The sequence below is a fragment of the Rhinatrema bivittatum genome, chromosome 8, assembly GCF_901001135.1.
Source record: "Rhinatrema bivittatum chromosome 8, aRhiBiv1.1, whole genome shotgun sequence".
In the NCBI taxonomy this organism is placed as follows: domain Eukaryota; kingdom Metazoa; phylum Chordata; class Amphibia; order Gymnophiona; family Rhinatrematidae; genus Rhinatrema; species Rhinatrema bivittatum.
In genome coordinates this window covers 252,156,251-252,180,416 of record NC_042622.1, presented here as the reverse complement: position 1 = coordinate 252,180,416, position 24,166 = coordinate 252,156,251, and the positions used below count along the sequence as shown (strand labels likewise).

The window sequence follows — 24,166 nt, the reverse complement described above, 5'->3', positions numbered from 1 at the left end:
TGCCAGAAGTTTTTCCCGCTTAAGGGCTCCGTGGATGACGTCACCCATATGTGAGGACTAGCATCCTGCTTGTCCTGGGATAATGTACTTACTGCGATATGGAAGTATGGTGACGAGAGATACCATTTTACCTGTGCCTTCTGAAGAAAGTTGGTATTCCTGAGGACCAGGATGGGCAGAGTAACTACTTTCTGTTGAAAGAAAGAATAGTGTAATTAAAACTCCCCAAACCCCCCCCCCCCCTGCGCTTTGTAGCGTCTGGGGGAGTGTACCGGGAACCTTGGTACAAAATGGGGTGGCTGCTCGGATATCCGGCCAGTTGGGAGACCAGGTGTCCAACTGGAGGGGCTGATGTAATCTGGATATCATGTAAGCTCCCACGGGAGCGCGAGTGGTAAAGTCTTACCCGCATTTCTGTGTGCTGTACAAGGAGACATCGAGACCTGTCGTCAGGCTTCAAGGTGGACTTGCTCTTGAGGTAGTACTTGCTGGATCTCGTGTTTAGCAGATCAGCGAATGCATCTGGAACTTTGGTTCTGAACTAGGAACCAGAAGCCAGAGTATTAATCAGTACAGAGCCCCCTTCCTGAAAATGGGAGGATGTCCTGATGCAATCCCAAAGAAATGATAGAGAGGTTCTCTTGGTATTGTGGCTGACATAGCTGGCATAGCGATATGTGACACTAATACTGTTCTTGAAAGGTACATGACCTAGAACTTTTCAAACCATGTGGCCCGAATTAGAGAACATCTCAATGGGAATGCCGCAGAAGCGGATACTTACCATCCGACGTGGATCGCCGAAGGACGAGCCGGTTAAGATTGCTGGCTCTGTGGATTTCACCCGTCTCAACTCTGATGCCTGGTATGGTGGCACAGGTATAGAGGAGACAGGCTGAGCATAGCTGGCGCTACCACAGTAATTTTGTGGAGGACCACAATCCCGCACCGATGTCGGTGGGGCATGCCTCGGGAACGCCAATTAACAGCTCGTGAACCCGGCCCTTGTCGCAGCGGCTCGATGATTCGTGACGCCAGTGCAGAATTCTTCGGAATTCGTTCCAGTATTTCTGGAGCACCAAGGACTGCCAGCACTGTGCTTAACAGTGGCAATGGCAGTGGTGATGTTGCTCGGCCCGGGCTTCTCCAGCACAGAGAAGGATAGCACCGATGTGCTGGATGGCGTAGGTGGCGGACTGTCACCGTGTCTGTGACGATGCGTGCCACAGTGCTCGGCCTGGTCTTTCCCCAGCACAGAGATGGATGCCCTCGCTGTCTTGGATGGCGACTGATGACGGACTGTCAGCATTCCTGCACTGCTCCTAGCACTATGTAGTGTCGTAGGCTAATACGGGGCTTTAATAAGAACCCAAAGCATGGAGCACTGTGTTTAGGCGAGGGCATTATGTGGAGGTGCTATGTCTGTATTGACGGTGTCGATGGCGGCCGAAGCGGCCTCGAGGGTATCGTCAAAAATATATATATGAAAAACCGTCGATGACCAGGGCAGAGCACTGATGACTGACTGAAGCACTGACAGCATCGGCGTAGGTATCTATGGAAACGATGTGGCATTGAATAATCGAAAAACATTGTTGGCATCAGAAAAATGATACCAGCATCGACCTTTGCGTCGATGCCCTCGGTGGAATCAACCTGGCATCGATGCCATGGACAATGGCATCGATGGAAGTGCCCTGGGGGACGATGGCACCGACACAAAAGTGTGGGTCAATGGCATCCATCCGGATGATGATGGCACCGATGAAACCCAAGGAAAAATCAGTGCATGGATGAAAAACATGGATGGCACTGACAGAACAATGCAGGGACCGATGGCATTAATGTACTGCGGGGGGAATCCAGGACGGTAGCGATGGGGGCATCGACTGCGCGAGGGTACCGAGGAAATCGAAGGACCTGAACTTGACAGGGGCCCTGGCAGCAAAAGAAACCGTGGAAGTCCCTGTCCCACTAGCGCTAATAACCAGGCAGAGTGCCACAGAGGGACACTCACAGGCTATGTGTGGCTAACTGAAACATAGGGAGAGGGAAGGCCACAGTCGGTTGGCAGGCCAGGGAGGTGACAGGAACAGACCAAAGAAACAGGGCACAGTACTCACGGAGCGTCGAATAAACGTACGCGAAGGGAGACCCGTGCAGGGAAAAGTGTTTGTGAAGTAAAAGTTTTAAGTATTTCCGTGCGGAAAAAGTGTTAGAATTTCTCACAGAGCTCCTAACCACTATGCTTACTGCAGAGCGGAAAAAAGAAGACTGAGGGAGACACCTGTGGTTCACAGGAATAACTGAAGGCTGAGCATGCTCAGTGCACTCAGTGGGCCAGTGTCAGTCAAAGCTTTGTAGAAACTTTGACAAACGTTTTCTGTACAGGGCTCCATCCTGTGATGTCACCCATATGTGAGGACTACCATCCTGCTTGTCCTGTGAGAAAGAGTGATCTGCCTCAATTCAATTCTCTAGTCACCCAGTACAAAAAAAAAAAAATTGTTTGTCAATCTTCCCCTGGTGAATCCATGCTGCCTCGGGTCCAGCAACCCACCAGATTGTAGATAGTTCGTTATCCTTTCCTTCAGCAGTCTCCATTAATTTTCCCACCACAGAGGTGAGGCTAACTGGCCTGTAGTTTCCAGCCTCCACTCTGCTACCACTTGTGAAGCGGGACCACCACTGCTCTTCTCCAATCCTGCGGCACCACTCCCGTTTCCAGGGATCTCTACAATAGATCCTTCAACGGGTGCGCACCAGCACATCTCTGAGCTCTCTCAGTATCCTGGGCTGTGTCTCATCCAGCCTCATGGCATTGTCCACTTTGTTTGCCTAGCTCCTCCCATACATATTCTTCTGTAAACGGAATTTAGTCTACTCCATCCCCATCTACGGTTTTGTTAACAAGCAATGGTCCTCTTCCAGGGTCTTGTTTAGTGAACACAGAACTGAAATAGTTACTCTCCACACTGCTCCTTTGTCTCCTTTCAATTTCACTATACCACTTCTGACCTCCCTTCTTTCTCTGATATATCTGAAAAATGTTTAGTCTCACTTTACTCCTTTGGCCATACTCTTCTGCTTTTTTTTTTTTTTTTTGCTTTCCTTGTTTTCTTCATCTCCCTCAGTTTTAACAGACGTTCTCTCTCGTGTTCTTTTTTTGGGATCTTTTATACTTCTTGAACGATGTCCTTTTTGCCTTTAATTTTTAAGCCACCTTGGAGAACCAAATCTGTTTCTTTTTCCTCTTACTCTCTTACTTTTCTCACAGATTTGTTGCCTTTGTAACAGCTCATTTTAACTTGGCCCATTGTTGTTCCACTTCAGCCCCTGATGTTCGTGCAACAGAATCAAAAGAAACTCACATAAGATGTCAAATGACTTCTAAGTCAAGAGGAGGCAAGATGATCTCCCCAGCCTCAGATCAAATGAAAGGCTTCAATTGTTGTATACAGTCATGGATATATTGTCTGTGCAGAACTGATCATGAGCTATATGAGTTGTCAAAGAACCCTTGAATACTTTATTACCAAAATTGTCCAGGAGCTTGTGATCCTTTCCTGGCAGAGAATATGAATACAGCCTAGCCTGCTTGGCCTGATTTCACAACAACTTGTTGGTGCGGCAGTTGTACAATCCTGTAGCTCAGTGATTTTTAAATTCTGTATTTGAGATCCAGTTTTCTGGCAGCAGTAATGCCAGATATGGTAGCCTTCCATATTTTCATCTGCAGTGCATATGTTGGTAAAATCACTGGTTCTGATGGAATATCTAGAATATGGAATTAACCTATACGCTCTGTTCTGAGGATCCTTGTCCTTTTGAACTTGGACATTAAGGGCAATGCCAAACTTCTCCACAAATTTGGAATAAGATAGGTCCTTCAGGAGGAGATGAACAATCAGGCAACCCCAGAAGCAGGTCACAGGAAATGCCCGTGGAACTGCCTGGTGAATTTATTGGAGATGGAACAATTGGCTATGATTGCCCTGAAGATTGAGGTGATAGAGGTGGGAATGATGGAAGACTTGGTGAGGAGAGAAGCAGGTGAGCAACCAATGAGCTAATGATTGGAGAATCCAGCACTGGCAGCAATGTGGAAGCTGAGTGAGAGTAGTTGGAAACAAAGAAGGTAAGGAAGGAAAAAAAGATGTGGTAAATTTTCCAGAAAGTGATGCAAAAAATTCTTCTTTGTCACTTGGTCAATCGCTTGCAGAGTTCTGAGCTGATGTAGGAAGAGCAGCATCTTCCTCTGCTATCAGAATTTGTAGGGCAATATCTCCTGTTTACCAAAGATGCACCGATATGAATTATAATAGCCATGTACAGGCCAAATTCTGACAGGCCTCAGATGCTGTTACAGCAAGAGAAGGAACTTTACCCAGGTGAACTATAGACTGCATTGCATCAGTGGAAAATGAAGAGGCCTTGTCCTAACACAGTGAAGGATACCTTATCAGATGTGCCTGTTTTGTCAGTTCCTGTGCAAATAAAGAAACCAGAGAGGCAATGACTTAAGATCCTTAGCAAGGGTTAGGGACATTCAAGCAAGCAAGCAGAAAGACCCTCATCCTTAGGGGCAGCCTGAGACGGCGACAAACACTAAGTTTGGCATACAGATGTGGCAATTCTCCCCCTGAAGGAACAGGAGGGAAAAAGGACCTGCAATATGGCAGGACCCCTCCCAAAGTAATGGGGAGTGGGAAAAAAAAGATCTGCAATGCGGCAAAAGACACTCCACCCACCATGAGCTTATGCATCTTTATCTACTGAGAAGTATGAGAAGGGGGGGGCAAGGAAGGAAGAAAAAAAAAAAAGGAAGGAGAGAGAAAGGACAAACCCCCTGGGGGAAACCAAAAGAATGGACCTCTGGGACAGCGAGCCGGAAAACAAAAGGTAGCAGGGAGGCAAGCAACAGACCCCCGGAAGAAAAGAAGGCACAAACCCTGCACACAAACCTTGGGAGAAAACCCAGAGAGCAAGAACCTGTGCTGAGGTGTCCTGGGAGTGAAAGGGAGGCCAGAGGCAGACCAGCTCTCCCTATCATCAAGAAAGGAGACCCCGGCTCAGGTGCAGAATGTAACAGAGTCACAGATGAGGAAGGTTGAGAACCAGCCCAGACAGCTGGCAAGCACCAGAGTCAGAAGCTAGTCTCCTTCCTGCACATCCTGCCCACTCTGCCAGCACCAAGCCAGGAAGCAAGCCTCTCCCCTGCACACCTTCCCCAGTTCTCCAGCCGGAACCTGCTTCAGAGTTGACCAGAGGTATCACCTGAAAGCTGGAATCAGGGGTAAGTTAGCTACAGGTATCATTTATTTATTGGATTTTATATACCTTCATTCGGTTTGCCATCTCAACGGTTTACAATTTTTAATCTAATTGTCAGAACTTAGCAAGAACGTGGTACATACAACTGGATCTAATTTGAACAACATCGAAAAAAGTGGTCCAAAACATTGGACCGAAGTCAACAGTATAGTTACATTTTCTCTTACAGTTATCAAAGAGTTCAAGTTATATTTAATAATTCAGATAGTCATATGATAAAGTTAACTAACAGTAACATTTTAGAACATGTCGTTATCAAAGAGTATAATAGTATACTAGTAAATAGTATAATGGTAAAGTCAACTAGAAGTAACATTTCAGAACAAGTCATTGACCACGAGTGTATTGGTATTATATGTAAGGCAGAATGTAGAATTGATGAGATCTAATGGTGTTAGAGGAGGGGTGAGATGGGGGAGGAGGGGGGATGTTATGGTGCGTCATGATAGGCTTTGGTAAATAAAGGAAAATTGGTTCTTATCTGCTAATTTTCGTTCCTGTAGTACCACGGATCAGTCCAGGCCATGGGTTGAGCCTCCTGTCCAGCAGATGGAGACAGACCAAAACTGTAAAGGTATCCTATATCAGGACAGAGCCTACCCTACATCCCTTCAGTATAAAACACTTTCAAAGCAGATATAAATTCAAGGATCAAGCAAGCAACAAGAAAAAAGGTGGGACACATCCATGGTAAGCACAACCTGGTGTGGGGGAGCTTGAAAAGGCACACCTTGCTCCAGATTGGATGGGGACTTCCACCAAGCTTCCACGTGCTGAGAGGGAAAAACCTGGATGCAGACCTGAAGGCCCTGGGTGGCCTGCCACCAAGGGGAGCGTAGAATCCACCGGGCTTAACACATATGCAGGCGGGCGAAAGGGATGACACGGACAGTCGCGGCCATGTGCCCCAGGAACTGCAGCATACGCCACGCAGAGACCTGCCGGCGGTGCTGGTCCTCCTCTGCCAGGGTTAACAGTGAGTGCACACTGACACAGGGTAAAAAAGCTTTCGCCTATTCTGTGTCCAACACAGCTCCTATAACATCCAGCCATGATGATGGAGAGAGATTGGATTTCAGGTAGTTCATCAGAAACCCCAGGTATTCCAACGCCCGAATGGTCCAGCGAGGAGATTATGCTGCCCACGCTTGCGTGGCGCTCTCGATCAGCCAGTCATCCAGGTATGGAAAGACCTGGATTCCCAGCTGGCACAGATAAGCACCCACCATTGCCAAACATTTTGTGAAGACCCGGGGCATAGGCCAGGCCGAACGGGAGCATGCGGTACAGAAAATGTTGACTGCCTACCACAAAGCGAAGATACCTCCTGTGACTGAGGATGATCTCTATGTGGGTATACATGTCTTAGGTCGAGGGACCAAAGCCAGTCTCCTCTTTGTAAGAGGGGAATCAAGGTGCCCAAGTATACCATCTTGAACCTTTCTTTCTTGAGAAATTTATTCAAGGCTCACAGATCAAGAAAGGACAGAGGCCTCATGTTTTCTTTGGAATTAGAAAATAATGGGAGTAAAACCCCTGTCCCAGCTGCTCCCAATGGACAGGTTCTACTGCTCTGGCCATTAGAAGGGCTAAGAACTCCCCTCTAAGCACTTCTGGGTGCGAGACAGGACCCCACTGCTGGAACGGGGAGAATCCAGCAGAACCACCACAAGATTCAGCCTGTAGCCTTGACAAATGATGGACAAGTCCCACTGATCCAAAGTCAGGTGGCGGGAGCACCTTCTCCCTGTCACGCAAACCATGTTCCACTGCCAGGCGCACCCAATGTTCCAACTCCACCTCAAAAGTCTTCGATGAAAGGGTAGGCTGAGGGAAGAGGCCAATTCCTCCTCTGAGCCCAGAGGAGGACTGACTTCTGGCACCGGAGCCTGTGTGGACAGCCTCGGACCACCAGCATCAAGGGAGGATGGAGCTTCTTCTTACTGTGGCCACTTCAGGGGCAAAGCAACAAGCACCAAAGCCAGCCCGAGCTCGGCCTCGCATGCAGACAGGGACTGGTGACTGTTTGAGACCTCCCACAGTGCTTGGCCCAGTCCTTTCCCAGTGCTAAGAACAAGGAAGATGATCCTGAAGTCCACAACTTAGAGGAGACCAAGACTGGGTGATCCCCCGATCCCCCCCCCCCCCCCAAGAGAGGCGTGGTCACAGAGGGATCGAGGATGAACGGTTACCCTCGGTCCTTAGGTGTCTATGACATCTATGCAGAAGTGGAGGGTTCGGATTTACCAGAGCCAAAAACCTTCTCATCTTATCCAGCCTGGCCAGATGTCCTTTTGGGAGTTATTTGAGCACACAATTCACAGGCACAAACATTATGCGATGGAACTTTGACATACGTTTTCCATGCCGGCTCCATCGGATGATGTTACCCCTATGTGAGGACTACCATCCTGCTTTTCCTAGGGAGACAGCAGAGTTGCTTACCTGTAACAGGTGTTCTCACAGGACAGCAGTATGTTAGTCCTCACATATGGGTGACACTTGTCAAAGTTTCTAGAACTTTGTCCTCACATATGGGTGACACTTTGTCCTCACATATGGGTGACACTTGTCAAAGTTTCTAGAACTTTGACTGGCACCTACTGGGCATGCCCAGCAATGCACTGCCCCTGCATCCAGCAGGGGTCCCCCTTCAGTCTCGTCTTATAGCAAAAAGTACATGCGAAAAATTAAATAAGAAAACTTTAAACCCAACTCCGCGGGGTGGCGGGTGGGTTTCATGAGGACTAACATCCTGCTGTCCTGCGAGAACACGTGTTACAGGTAAGCAACTCTGCTTTCTCACAGGACAAGCAGGATGTTAGTCCTCACATATGGGTGAGTACAGAGCTGAGGATGCCCAAGCAATGCACCAAATGCACCCAAAGACTTGCAACAGGCACAACAACAGGGGTGGAAATTTAGTTAGGAGGGCATCCTGAACGGGTAAGAAGGAAGGATGTTGGGTAGTTAAACTGAAAATAAGTTGCATAGAACAGACTGGCCAAAGATGGAATCTTGCCTGCCAGCCTTATCTAAGCAATAATGTGCTGCGAATGTATGGAGAGAACTCTAGGTAGCAGCCTTACAAATATCAGCAAGCGGCACCGAACGGAGGTGCGCTACTGATGTTGCCATGGCCCTGACCGAGTGTGCTGTTAAACGGTTTTGTAGCGGAATGCCTGCTTGCTGGTAGCAAAAAGAAATGCAGTCCGGTAACCAGGACGAGAGGGTCTGCTTACCCACAGGATTTCCCAATTTGATGGTATCAAAAGAAATAAACAACTGAGTGGATTTCCTATGGGCGGACGTGCATTCCAGATAGAAAGCTAGAGCACGTTTGCAGTCCAGGGAATGCAGAGCCTGTTCTGGGTTGGAATGGGGCCTGGGAAAAAAGGTAGGTAGGATAATAGATTGGTTAATATGAAATTCCGACACTACCTTCGGCAAAAATTTAGGGCGAGTGCGGAGCACTATCCTGTCATGCAGAATCTTAGTAAAAGGCGAGTAGGTAACTAATGCTTGTAATTCACTAACTCCTCGAGCAGACGTGATTGCAAGAAGAAAATCTACCTTCCAGGTGAGATAGCCGAGATCACAGGAGTGGAGAGGCTTAAACGGAGGTTTCATGAGCCATCCCAAAACCACATTAAGGTCCCAAGTAGGGGCAGGAGGGCGCAGTGGAGGTTTTAAATGGAGCAAGCCTCTCATGAAACGTGATACTAGGGGTTACGTGGAAATGGAAACATTACCTATACCCTTATGGTACGCGGACACTGCACTAACATGCACCCTGATAGAGGAAGCTTTTAGGCCTAACTGACAGGTGCCAGAGATAGTCCAGGAACCTCGCAGTGGAACAAGTGAAAGGGTCTATGGACATGGAAGAGCACCAGACCATAAACCTCTTCCATTTAGAGCGGTAAGACCTTCTCGTTGAAGGCTTTCATGAAGCCACCAGGACTCAGGATACAGACTCTGAAAGGTTAAAAGGTTGGAGTATTAACCTTTCAATATCCAGGCCGTCAGACAGAGCTTGGAGGTTGGGGTGTTGCAGATGCCCTTCGTTCTGAATGATTAGAAGGGGATCCTTCCCCAGAGGAATGTGTCAGCGTGCTGATAGGTACTGGAGGATTGGAAACAACACCTGGCGTGGCCAGTGGGGAGCTATCAGAATCATTAATCCCTTGTCCTGCCGGAGCTTCACGAGAGTCTTTGAAATGAGAGGAAGTGAAGGGTACGCATAAAGGAGACTGCTGGCCCAGGAGAGGGCGAAGGCATCTCTTGGTTGCGAGTGGTGACTGCGAATGAGAGAGCACAAGTTGTCTACTTTGTGGTTGTGGACCAACGCAAAGAGGTCTATGCGAGGGTAACCCCAACGTTGGAATATCATGTCCGCGGATTTCCATCCGCACGAGTGGTTGAGAGACCACGCGTGCGGATGGAAATTGCGACTCAGCTTGTCTGCCAACACATTGTCCACTCCCGGCAAGTAGGTTGCTTTGAGGGACATCGAGCGGGAAAGGGCCCTTGCCCATATCTGTGAAGCTTCCTGACACAGGAGGTAGGAGCCCGTTCCCCCTTGTTTGTTGATGTACCACATCGCAACCTGATTGTCGGTTTGAATCAGGATGGCTTTGTTTGATAGGCAGTCCTGAAAGGCCTTGAGGGCATATCTGATCGCCCGTAGCTCCAGGAAATTTATTTGGTTTTTGGCTTCCTCTGGAGTCCAGGTTCCCTGAGTCTGCAGGTCGCCTATATGTGCACCCCACCCGAGGTTGGATGCGTCTGTTAAGATAATTTGAGGATCTGGAGCCTGAAATGGAAGGCCTTGAATGAGATTGGAGTGGTGCATCCACCAGGCTAGTGACAGACGGAGCTGTTTGGTCACCTGGACAATGCTGGACATAGCGCTGTTGAAGTGGCAGAGCCAACCGCCGACCGGTAAGGATGGAAGAGGAGGTTGGCTTACACTCTCTAGGAAGGAGTCAAAACCCTGACGCTGGTCCAGGCTAAGAAGCTGGCTGAGACTGTTGGGGCCAAGTCTGCTTGGATTGACCTTTTTGGTAAGGTCTAGAAGGGCGTCTTCTAGAAGCTGGAGGATAAAACTTCCTTGGCTTGTAGGCCGGCCGCTTAGAGTCACGTCTGAAAGTTCTCTTAGGGGCAGACGGGAACTCAGACGGAACAGAAGAAAGCTGGCGCAGAGTTTCATGGTGATCCTTCAACTGCGCCAGTGTCTCTCGGATGTTTTCCCCGAAGAGATTAATCACCCACACAGGGTAGATCTGCTAACCTGTCTTGGACTTCTGGTTTTAAGTTCAATGATTTGAGCCAGGCCCATCTTCTGGCACTAATTCCCGCTGCAGACACTCTAGAGGCCGTGTCGAAGATATCATATGCAGCGCGGACTTCATGCTTTCCCGCATCTAGAGCTTTCTGAGCCAGAGCATGAAGTTGAGTCTGGAGTTGCTCTGGTAAAGAATCAGAGAAGTCCTGGATCCTTTTAAAAAGGTCTCTGTTATACTGTGTCATGGATAACTGGTAAGATGCAATGCGAGATATGAGCATGGAGCCATGGAAGACACGCCTGCCAAAAGCATCCAGAGATTTTTGTTCCTTCCCTGGAGGTATGGAGGAATGAGGTTTTGAATGTCGTGCCTTCTTCTGGGCTGATTCAACAACACAGAGATGATCCAACTGTGATTTTTGGAACCCCGGTGCTGACTGCACCAGATAGGTGGCATCTGTCTTGCGGTTGACCGGTGGGACCGAACATGGATGTTCCCAGTTTCTCTTCAGGAGATCAAGCAGGATTTCATGAATGAGTATAGATATGATTTCCTTAGGGGCATCTAGAAATTGGAGTACTTCCAGCATCTTATGCCTAGAGTCCACTTCCGTCTGAAGCTGAAAAGGAATGGTTTCAGACATTTCCTTGAGGAAATTAATAATAAAGACAGATCTTCTGGTGGAGAGCGTAGTCTTTCATCTGGGGGAGAGGGCTCTGATGGGAGATCATCCGAATCATGGGAGGAATCCTCGGTCCAAGGATTGTAGGGCTGATCTCCAACACCTAGTGGGTCTCCAGCAGGGAGAAATGGTGCTAATCCTGAAGGACCAGGCCAAGGCACAGACCGCATCGATGGAGGAACCGGCGGCATCGTCTGAGGCACCGAAGGGACCGATGACATCGATGGACGAGTTTGTGGTAAAATTCCAGATGGTGGAATAGGTAACTGTGTTTCCTCATCAGATAATGGAATCGGTGTGGAAGGTACTGGACCCACCGGTGCTCTTGGTTCCATCGAAGGCAGGGCACCAATCAATGCATCCAATCTACCCAGTAGCGGTGCGAGTGCTACGGGAATCGGATCAGTGACCGGCTCGGGGACCGGTACTGGCATCAATGGAGGTTGGAAGCCCTGAAGTGCTTTTCCGATGGCCTCTTGGCTCATCCAATCCAATTCCTCGCGGAAGTCTGGGGCATGGAACCCCGGCACCGGAGTAGGAGGCAGCACTGGCATAGCCGGAGATTTCACCAGTGAAGGTGGAATCGTGGATCCTGGCACCACTGAAGGTGGGGGGGAACGCCTTGGTGACCCGGTCACAGAAGATGAGGCCTTTTCTGGACGGGGCTTCTTTGTCGATGGCTCTGTTGACTTCGATGCAGAGGATGTGCCTGGATCGGACTGAGCCTTCCAATGCCTGTGTCAACGTTTTTCACGATGTTCTCCTCGGTCCTTTTCTTGAGGAGGCAATCGACACGTTTGGAATCGTCGACGCCAGTCGAACAGCAGCAGTGTCCCGGTGCTGGCGAGAAGTGGATGGCACAAGCTCAGACGACGAAGCAGCTATCGATGGAGTTGGGGGATTTTAACTGAAAGAGAAAGTCCATCTTCTCTAAAACGAGCCTTACGTCCCTTAGGTGTCATTTGGGCACATTTGGTGAAAGTAAGGACATTGTGACCGGACCCCAAACACATAACAGACCCCATGCGGATCAGTGATGGACATTGTTCAAGTACAGTTGGTACACCGACGAAAACCCGATGCCATGACTCAGACAAAAATTTAGCCGCCGTGCAGTCAATGGCCAGTAGGCCCTGAAGGGATAACTCGAAAGGAATCGACCGCAATAAGGGTAAAACCTTACCTTTCGACCGCGGGTAGAATTCTTTGAAAATTTTTTGAAGTTCCTTGAGGAAAATTCCTGTCAGGAATCTCCAGAGAGCTCCTTAACCCACGTGGCTACTGCTGTGCGGAAAAAAAAGACGACTGAAGGGGGACCCCCTGCTGAATGCAGGGTCAGTGCACTGCTGGACATGCCCAGTAGGTGCAAGTCAAAGTTCTAGAAACTTTGACAAAAGTGTTCTGTGATTGGGCTCCATCCTGATGATGTCAGCCATATGTGAGGACTACCATCCTGCTTGTCTTGTGAGAATGTTAGGAATTATTAGGAAGGGAATGTGAATAAAATAGAAAAATGTCATAATGCCTCTGTATCGCTCCATGGTGAGACTGCACCTCGAGTAGTGTATACAGTTCTGGTCGGTCGCCGCATCTCAAGAAGAGTTGCAGTGCAGAAGGGCAACCAAAAGATAGAAGGTGATGGAACAGCTCCCCTATAACGGAAGGCTAAAGAAGTTAGGGCTGTTCAGCTTGGAGAAGAGACAACTAGGGGGATATGATAGAAGTCTTAAACGGGTAAATGTGAATCAGTTTTTTACTCTTTTGGATGAAAGGACTAGGGGGCACACCATGAACTTGGCAAGTGGCACATTTAAAACTAATCAGAGAAAATTCTCACTCAATTAAGCTCTGGAATTTGCTGCCAGAGGATGTGGTTAGTGCAGTTAGTGTATCTGGGTTTAAAAAAAGATTTGGATAAGTTCTTGGAGGAGTAGTCCATAAACTGCTATTATTCAAGCTGATTTAGGGAATAGCCACTGCTATTACTGGCATAAGTAGCATGGGATCTACTTAATGTTTGGGTGCTTACCAGGTACTTGCAGCCTGGATTAGCCACTGTTGGAAACAGGATGCTGGACTTTATGAACTCTTGGTCTGACCCAGCATGGCAATTTCTTATGTATGTTAATTTTGTAAACCGTTGTGATCTTGATATGGAACGACTGTATATAAAATACCTAAATAAAAGATATTGTTCTCTTCCCCTTGGGTTTTTGCAGCTGAAAGCATTACTCTGGTTTTGTTTTGGGTTTTTTTAACTCACCATTAAATCTTTGCTGCCAGACCCTGGACCAGTGGTTCCCAAACCTGTCCTGGGGAACCCTCACGAGTTAAGTTTTCAGGATATCTGCAATGAATATGCATGAGAATTTTGCACATTTTAGAGGCAATGTGTGCAAATCTACCTCACACATTCATTGCGGATATTCTGAAAACCTAGCTCGTAGGGGTTCCCCAGGACAGGTTTGGGAACCACTGCCATAGAACATTCCTTAAGGTTTGCTAGATCCCTCATGTTTTCTACATCTCCCTGGCAGTCTACCTGATTACAGATTTTAGTATCATTGTCAAAAAGACAAAACTTTTCCAAGCAATCCTTCCGTTGTTACCCACAAAATTTTTGAAAAGGACCAATCCCTGAGGCACACTGCTAGTAATACCTCCCTCCTCAGAGAAAACTCCATTTACCACTACATTGGGTCTCCTCCCACAAGGCCAGTTCCTAATCCAGTCAATCTAGAGCCCATACCAAGGGTGCTCAGTTTATTTAGGAGTGGCTATGTGGAACCTTATCCAAAGCCTTAATGAAATCCAAGTACACAACATCTAGCACTCTTTCGATCCAACTTGGTCCCCCAAAGATATTGATCAGATTAATCTGACAAGATCTACCTCTAGTAAGACCATGCTGCCTTGGACCTTGCAATCTAATGATTCAAAAAATCCTGGGATACAGAACTTGTTGAATAAAGATGAGAATTTATGATCATGTACCAACTAGACTACAACTCAGGATTGTCAAGTTTTCCTGCTTGGATTCTTTTTTTACCCTTCAGAAAGCTATCAGAGTGGGTGCTTTAATGCAAGAATACAGTACATTTACTCACTTTTCTGGGGACTTTCAGAGCCAACAAGAGCAACACCACCAGGTTCTTCAATCTTGTAAACTTCATCCACAAAGTGAATCCTGCACTCACTCAAGGAATCCCCAGCATCTCTAAGAAAAGCAAAATATAGTCATTAAAAGGCAGACTTTCACAAACCCCAGTAATATAGCAACAGTTTGGAGAAATAAAAACAGGCAGACTGAAGTTCATGTCCAACTACATAATAACATAGGAAGGTAAATTTAGTCTTACCTGATAATTTCTTTCCCCTAAGTTCTGCTACACCAGTCCAGCTGCATGGGTTTATGTCAGCCTCCCAGCAGATGGAGACAGACAACACAAACTCTCAGTGACATCACTGATATTAGTAACAGTGCAGCACAATTAGATGCCAGTATGCTAATACCAATAGTAAATGAACATTAAAAAAAAAAAAAAAAAAAAACCACACACCTTCAATACCTATTTTTCTTCCACAACAATAAGAACGACCAGGAAAGTTAAATGAGGCAGAAGAATATGGCCTTGGAAATTTTGAGAGCAACACAGTATGACCTCTCTGAAATATTCAAACATCATGAAAAGTCCGCCTCAGCCCTTGACCTCCTATGTTAGTTCTGGATTGGTGTAGTAGGATTCAAGGAAAAGAAATTTCACTTTCCTTATCCTGCTATACCAGTCCAGATGCATGGGAAGTACCAAAAGCACCTTAAATGTGGGAGGGCAAAGCTGCCTTTAGAATACTAGCTCTGAAATTTGCATCTCTTAGCTTCAACAGCCACACTGTAATGTTTAGTGAAGGAATGCAAAGACTAAATGGCTACCTTACATATATCTTCTGGAGTCACTGTGGACACCTCTGCCCAGGAAGAGGCCTGCACTCTAGTAGAATGAGCATGTAGATGTAACACTTGGCCAATCGTAGGCCCTCCTACGACAAGCCTCACTCACCCAGAACGGTGCCAAGGTTCCTTCGTATCAAGGATGCCGCAATTGCGCTCCCTCCCCTAAGGCACGTGTGCACACCAGTTTCCATGTTGTAGGCCCCATGGAGGGACCATACAGCGTCCCCTGTGGATGGTGTCAGAGCCAGCTAGGGATTTAAACCCCAGCCGTGCTCAATGCCAGCACCTCAGCAACATGTCCTTCTGCCTTGTAGTACATGTTCTCTGGATCCCATCTTGCCTCATTCCAGCCTTGGTCCTGCTTCTTCTTGCCCTGTACTGCCTTGAATTGATCTTTGTGCCTTACAATAGCCTAAGCCTCAACCATGCCTGTCTGTCATCTGCCCCATCTGTAGTCTATGGGACTCTTGCCTAAGTCCTGCTGGTCACGAATCCTAGGGTTTGACCTGCGGAGGAAGGAGCTGGTTCAGGTGAAATTGAGACTTTGTCCCAGTTCCTGCGGGTCTGCGCCCCACGAGTTCACCAGTTGTGCTGTGCCAACCTCATAACAGTGCAAGGACTCGAACACTGACAATAAATCAGAAACTTTCTTGCCCATGATTAAGCAAGCTGAAGATATGGTCTTCATAATCCAGTGTGCCAGACTGATTATGCCTTTCCCTTGCAAATCAAGTGGCCAATTTCCTGAAATCGGTCACCTCCAAATATCTGAAAAGAATCTGGTGAACATTCAGATGTAGGAGACTTTTCCTGGCATTCCTTCCTTGAAGACCTGGGGAAAGGAATAGTCTAATTCACATGAAACAAGCCTTTGACAAAAAAGATGGAATGGTGCGAACAGAGACTACTTCCAAAAAACCAAAAGGATCTCCTTATGAAAGGGCCTGACATTTGGAAAATGCCTCACAAAATAAATGGCCACTAAAAACAGTTTTCAAAAAAAAAACATGTGGAGGCCTGGTTCAAATGGGAGGACATACCACAACTGGATTAAGAACCCATTGGTGGAACTATGATCCTGAACGGAGAACAAATCCTTTTAAATAATCAAGAATCGCACTACATCTTGATGAGACACCACTAAGGCTCCCTGAATTTGACCTCTAATACATGAAATGGCTGTGACCTGCACATTGGTATAATTAAGGGCTAGACCCTTTTGTAAGCCCCTCTGCAAAAAGTTCAGAATAGTAGACATCTCAGCTTGCCAGGGCAAGAGAGATTGACAGCAACTATCAAAAAGCTGCTAGACTCAAACATAAGCTAACCCAGCCTGGCAAACATAATCTAACCCAGCCTGGCATTTATACTCATGAACAATGGACTCTGAAACTTCTAGGTTAAACTTCCAGGTTAAAGCACCTTTTAAGCTTTAACCCGTATGCTCTTTGGTATTACGTTGTAATACGTTATAATTTCTTCCTGCCTTATCTTCCTTCCAGCTTGTTGCAAGCTTCCAAGTTCTCCTCCCCTGTTGATTGTAACTTTGACTTATTCCTACCTATTGTTATCTTCATTCACTTGAATTGTTACTCCAGTTATACCCTTTGTTAAATGTAAACCGATCCGATATGGTTATTTACTATGAAGGTCGGTATATAAAACTGTTAAATAAATAAATAAATAAATAAGCTGGCTAAAACTATTGCAAGTTTCAGCAGGTTGAAATTGCCACTGCTGTATATCCTTTTTTGCACAAACCAAACCTTTCAAGACCAAGTCATGAAGACCAGCTCCTGTCAGAGCAGGCTCTGTTCAACAGGTAACCCAAGAGAAACATTTTTTTTTAATTTTATGCATTTACATATATCAAGCATACACTTGAAAGGCAATACATGTATTGCAGCAATAAAAAAAAAAAGAAAAGAAAAGAAATACACAATTCAAATACCACCTAACAAGCCCACAATATTAATCCAAGATTTACACTATCCATAAAGAAATCTAACTGATTCAAAACTAGTGAGAATAGGTCAGCATATCTTAAGAGGTCAAAACTGTTGCTTTAAGAACTCATTAACCAGAAGCTGGAGAAGAGCTAAACTGAACCCCAACTTTGTTAGAAAGAAAAGTTATTGAGAAGGTTGAAAAAACAAATAAGAAGCCCCTTGATGCTTAATCAAACATTTACATGGAAATTTTAAATCAAGTAACGACCCTAATTCAAGCACTTTGGGCCTCAATAACAGAAACTGATATCTTCTCTGGGTTTGTCTTAAGAGATCTAGGAATATTTGAACTTTATGGTGCAGAAAAAGCTCTGGTCAATGCGCAAAATATTTTTTTAAAGATCCATTCCCTATCAGTTTCAAGCAAAAAAGTGACAATCAAGGTAGCCAAATTTTCATCAGACTGATCCAAAACTGCTGAGATATCCAACTTTGGTGTTTCAGGAGGTAATAAAACTTGTATATCATTACTCTCCAGTGAACATTTCTTCAGTTGGGAAATATATCATAGAAATTATTGGGAAAGTAGATCACGGAATATTAAGTATTTCTAATACACCCTCCACATGTCTTTAAATGAAACAAGCTGAACTTTTGGAAAATTAATGCATCGTAGATTTTTCACTCATTTGATTCTTCATAATTCTCTAATTTAAACTGAAGTAGCTGGTTTTCCTTGATTAATGCTTGCTATGTAATAGTAGAACTCAAGATTAGTTTTAAAGGATTCCAGCACTACTTTGTTCTCCAGTTTCTCTCAGTCTTTCACCAAATATCCAGGTCTTTAACAGTATTAATGCTAGAATTAACTTTAACTGTAATATTTGAGTTCAAAATATGTATTGCGTCCCAGACTCTAGGTTAAAAGGACTGAGGTCTTACCAGCTCTGTTAAACCAAAAGGTATGTGTTCAGATGAGCTCAACTGCCTGCTGCAAAACAGCTCGAGCAGCAAGCTCTCCCAAGTCCCCAAGGATCTGAAACGCCTTCCTCCAGTGTCACGGGCTCCAGCAGAGACTCAGTAAAGGTACTCATCTCTAGCACCTCAGAGTCTCGTCGTGGCTATTGGGAGCGTCTTTTCGTGGGGTTGACAGGTGGAGACCTCTCCTCCAGGGATAACGATGTCAATAGCTCAGGGACTTGTTCGGGCTCTTCTTCCCCCCCCCCCCGAAGACTGGCCAGCGAGCTCTCTCCCGGTATGGCTGCTCCCCAACGAACATGAACATCCATAGGTCCCACCAATGGTAAGGGAGGGAAAGCTTCCGAAGCCAGTCACTCTTGCCTTTCGCTTTCAGGCAGAGTGAGGCATTGCACGAGGGGAAAAAAAGAGTAAGTGGAAAGAGACGCTCCTGCTCGCCTCACTAAAGCACCATCTTGGATTGAATCAAGAGAAGCATACCAATGTGATGTTCCTAACGAATGTCTGTATACAAAAATGTCAAATAAATAAATAAATAATAAAATATTAGTCTCACTGATCTGAATATCTGGGTCTTCTTGGCCTGTCCAAAGCCACAAGGATTAATAGCCCATGAACCTCTATCCACCAGCACATCCATCCCATCAGTGGCCAAGTGGGAATATACACACACGCACACACAATCTAAAAATTACTGTCAAAAAAATGTCAGAGGTATAAACAAATGTACTTAGAATAAAATGTTTAGTAGAAAAAAGGTTGCTTGCAGATCATTAGGCTTGGAACCAACCACATGAGGAGGGGAGGGCTGAATATGTATAGACCAATGAAGATGATCACTTCTCTCTCCCCCCCCCCCACCCCCACCAGTGAACCTGCCTAAAAGAAAAATGTTGCTGTCATCAGCCTACACTCTTCTCACCAACAGCCATCTACTTTTGGCCCAGGACCCAAAAGGAAAGCAGAGTTGTTTACCTATACAACAGCAGGATGTTAGTTCTCACACATGGTACAGAAAACATATTGTAACAATTCTGGAGACTTGCAATCTTGCCTCCCATATTTAATTTTTCACTAGTTTCTGGTTCCTTTCTGTTAAGTTCGCTTCCTCCCTATTTTCTACTTATTATTCTATCAGTTATCCTGTTACCCCCCCCCCCCTGTTTAATGTAATTTCCTCCTTTTTGTTAATATGTAAACTGATATGATGTGTATTTTAATGTCTGTATAAAAAAAAAAGCTGTTAAATAAATAAATAATAAATGTCAGTTTCTAGAACTTTGACTTGGCACACTGAGCATGCCCTATATAATGCATCCATGCAGGGACCCTCTCCAGACTATGTTTATAAGACTGGAGTGGGTCCCCGCACAGATGGATCATATAGGGCAGTAGTTCTCAACCTTTTTCCCCATCGTGACACACCTGACAGACCACGCTCACATGTGTGACACACTGCTCATTACAATTTACGGCGGAAATAAAAAAAAAATAAAGGTCCCGTATTATTTTTATTGTTAAGAATGACATAAGGAAAAGATACATATTCTGTCTGAACAGAAATTGCATAAACATTAAACATCCCACACCAAAACAGCACCAATTTCCAGCACTTAACAGTAACCATCTTACCTAAGAAAAGGCAACACTGAAAATATTACACCAGGCCTTAAGACACCAATACATCTATTAGGAAAACGGACCAAGTCAGGCTGCTATAGAGCCCTACACAGAAACTACATGCCAGCAGAAAACCTCACCTGAATCACATGTGCTGACCCTCACCTAACAAAGAATAAAGAGACCAAACGCATAACTAGAATCATGCAGACAAAAACTGAATTGGAAACCGCAACAAGCCAGAGTCTCTGTATGCAGTGAAACAAAGGAAAATAAGAAACAGGCAAGAAAACAAATCAAGAAATATAAAATCAGTAGGAGTAAAACCATACTAACAAAGAACAGATTATTTCAAAACAGCGGATGAATGGAATAGCCAATAATTAAAAACTCATATCAAAAATTTCTAGATACCAATAAAATATTTCAAAATAGCAGACACAAAAACCCAGTAATGAAAAATAAGGATACAAAAAATGTTTGCTCTGCATACCTGGGAATGTTTGATATCCAGGTGCCCTGAGATTGTTTTGAATTAGCAGGAGGAGGGATGGTTTGCTTGCAACTTTCTCCTCTCTCTCACACTGGCTCTCAATCGCTCACATATACACGTGCTTTTTCTCTCTCACTTATATAGTCTCTTAATTATTTATTTAGTTAGTTTTTTTTATTGACAGACATTCATAGGTACATCATGCCAGTTTACATAGAACAGTATTAACAGGAAGAATTACATGGAAATATAATAATGGCAACATAGGTGGTAACATATAGTATTTATTTATTTATTTTAACTTTTATATACCGAAGTTCCTGTATGGGATACAGATCACCCCAGTTTACAAGAAACAACTTCGCTCAAAGGCAGTACATAAAACAAGTGAATACAAGAACTATTACAACTTGAACATAAAACAAGTGAATACAAGAGCTGGTACAAGGAACTTAACTGAACAATCTATGATATGAAACGGTCCAGGGGACCGGGGAAGGGAACTAGATGGGAGAGTTTATACAATAGAAAAAAAGAGGGTTTCGTATACAGGTATAAAGATTACGTACATTGGATTATAGTATGCGCAACTGCACTGGGTGAGTATGAGGGAACTGAATAGGACTGTTATTAAACCAAGGCCAAAGTTAAGTGAGAGTACATTGTGGACAGAACAAAACTGATGTTAAACCAAGGCCAAGGTTAAGTGTCAGGGAAAGCTTGGATGAAAAACCAAGTTTTTAGGTTTTTTTTTTTAAAGCCGAGGGGCATGGTTCAAGTCGTAGGTCTGGGGGGAGCGTGTTCCATTGATGGGGACCTGCTGTAGATAGGGCCCGCTTCCTTAGTGCTGTTTTCGCCAGAGGGGCATACAGTGTACCTTTGTATGCACTTCTGATGGGTCTGGATGAAGTGTGCGGTTTCAGTTGAGTGCTTAATATGAGAGGAGAGAGGAGAGAGGTTGTGTGTCACTTTGTGTATAATTTTGAGAACTTTAAAGAGGATCCTGTATTTGATGGGGGTTATGTGTTCTCTTATTGGAGTTGGTGAGAATTCTGGCGGCGGCGTTCTGTACCATCTGAAGAGGTTTGATGGGGTTGGCGGGAAGTCCGGAGGGAGTTACAATAATTGATCTTAGATAGAATGATGGATTGTAGCACCAGTCGGAAGTCATTGAAGTGAAAGAGTGGTTTTAGCTTTGAGGACTTGCAGTTTGTAAAAGCACTCCTTTGTGGTGGTGTTTATAATTTTTTTTAGGTTTAGCTGGTTGTCCAGCCAGGCTCCTAGGTCCCTAACAAACTGTGATAGGTTAAGGTTTCGGGTTGTAGGTGAAGAGCTTGGTGGGTTGAGCAGGGCGTGATTGTCTTGAAAGATGAGCATCTCTGTTTTGTTGGAACTGAGAACTAGGTTAAGGCTGGGGAGTAGGTGCTTAATTGACTGAAGGCAATCATTCCAGTGGGTCATAGTTTTGTGAAGGGATTCTGTGATCGGGATGAGAATTTGAACATAGTCTGCATGGAGGTAATGAGTTAGCTTTAGATTTGTGAGTAATTGGCAAAGCAGGAGCAGGTAGATGTTGAAGAGAGTGGGTGAGAGGGAGGATCCTTGGGGGACTCCCTAGTCAGAGGACCGGTTGAGATTCTTTATCCTAACTTTAAAGAACCTGTTGCATAAGAAGGACTTGAACCAGCTAAGTGCAGTTCCTTTGATGCCTATGTTTGCTAGTCATTCTAAAAGAATTGCGTGTTTAACCGTGCCGAAAGCCGCGGACAGGTCTAAAAGAACAAGAAGGTAGGATTGTTTTTTCTCTAGGTTTAAGAGGATGGTGTCTGTGAGTGATAAAAGGAGGGATTCAGTGTTTAGAGATTTTCGGAATCGGAATCCATACTGAGTCGGGGCGAGTATGTTATTTTCTTCAAGGTATTCCGAGAGTTGTTTGTTAACTATTTTCTCCAGTTTGGCAATCAGAGGCAAGTTGGCTATGGGGTGGAAGTTAGCTGGATCCGTTGGTGTCAAATTTGTTTTTTTTTAGTAGAGGTTTGAGAATTGCAAGTTTTAATTGGTTTGGTACAATGCCTTGCGTTAAAGAGATGTTTATGACTTCTGCGATTGGTTTAGAAATGGTATTCGGGATGGAGATGAGAAGGTTCGTCGGTAATGGGTCAGAAGGGTGGGAGGAAGGTTTGAGTTTCCTGAGAATATTTTCTATCTCAAGAGAAGTAGTGGTCTCGAAGGATTCCAGACTTGTGGTTTGTTGTGGCAGGATCACAAGAGAGTGAATTGGCGAGAGGTTGAGAGTTGTAAGAGGGTCGGTCAGGTTGGAGATTTTTTTTTTTTTTAAATAAATTGGCCAGTTCACTGGCTTTAAGTGCTTGGTTGTCTGGGATGATGGGAGGGGATGGTTTGGTGAGTGTTGATACATAGGAAAATAGTGCCTTCGAATCAAAGATGAAGTTGTGGATTTTTTTTGAATAAAAATCTTTTTTTGTTCTGAGGATGGTGTTCCTGTAGGTGTTGAGAAGGGATTTGTAGATGGCTTGCGTCGTGGTGGAAGGGTTTTTCCTCCAGCTTTGTTCTTTACATGTTAGTTCTTGTTTAATGGACTTCAGTTCAGGGGTGAACCATGGTTTCCTGTTGTCTGGAGAGGGTTGTAGCACTTTAGAGGTGGTTGGGCAGATTTGGTCAGCGATATTATTGGTGATATTGATCCATGAGGTGGTAGCTGTGATTGCGTCTGAGAGGTCAAGATGCGTTAATTCCTTGGAGAGCTGCTCTTTGAGTAGGTCTGGGGAGCAGGGTTTCCTGAATTGGATGGTGGTTTTCGGGAAGGTTTGAGGTGGGTGCTCTTTGATCTCTAGAACCGTAGATATGATCTGGTGGTCCGACCAGGGGACTGGGGAGCAAGTGGGCTTGGAGTGGATGGAGATGTCATTAATGAAGATAAGGTCCAAGGTGTGTCCCGCTTTATGCGTGGGGCTGTTAATTTGTGTGAATCCCATGTATCTGAGCGAGGTGAGGAAAGTTTCACAGTTGTATGATAGTGGGGCGGCGTCTACATGTAGGTTAAAGTCTCCCAGGATTATGGCTGGTTTGTCGGCATTGATATATGTTTAGCTATGAGCTCGATTGTAAGTGAAGGGTCTGAATCTAGGGTTCCTGGGGGGGGGCGTAGATAAGGCCGATTTGAAGATGCTCAGATTTGAAGAAGGAGAATTCCAGCTTTGTTGTAGGGTTAGGCCTAATCTTTTTTTTTTTTTTACGGCTAAGAGGAGCCCTCCTCCTCTTTTATTGAGTCTGGGGACTGAGACGAGGTCGTAAAATTGCGTGGGAAGCTGATTCATTAGTACTGTATCGGTGGGTTTAAACCATGTTTCCGTGATTGCACAGATGTCTAGGTTAACTTCAACCAGATAGTCATTAAGGATATGGGGTTTTTTGGAGAGCGACTGTGCGTTAAATAGAGTTAGTGTAAAGAGTGAGAGACCAAAAAATTGAGTAATTGGAGAGGTCATTATAGGAATTAGCCTTTGTCATTGTGTGATGGGTGGAGATGCAGGTATCGTCTGAATTTGTTCCTGATTATGGGGATAGCTAACGAGTGCATCTTTATGCAGCCGCTAAGGGTGACAAAGAAAAGAGGGAGTAGAGGTGCTGTTGTAAAGGTGGCGGACTCCTGCCAATGGTAGGCTGGAGGGGGGGGGGGGGGGGGGGGGAAGTAAGATGACAAGAAATTAATCCTGGTAAGGTGGCAAGTCAAACAGAGTCTGAGTCTGAGTCTCACTTCACTTCGGGGCTGCTTCAGCGTTTGGAGTTGGGTTGAGGCCTTAACTCTGCTGCGGTTGCGTTTAAATGCAATCAATCTCCGGTGCGACT

At 45.3% G+C, this 24,166-nt stretch overlaps 1 protein-coding gene across 1 annotated transcript in view; it reads right to left on the bottom strand.

Annotated features, from left to right (window-relative positions):
* Positions 1 to 24,166, bottom strand: part of UHRF1 (ubiquitin like with PHD and ring finger domains 1) — a 499,879-nt gene that overhangs the window by 375,942 nt on the left and 99,771 nt on the right. The window contains exon 6 of the mRNA XM_029614586.1: positions 14,412 to 14,521. Within this exon, the coding sequence (XP_029470446.1) occupies positions 14,412 to 14,521 (110 nt within the window). The remainder of the gene's footprint in view (positions 1 to 14,411; positions 14,522 to 24,166) is intronic.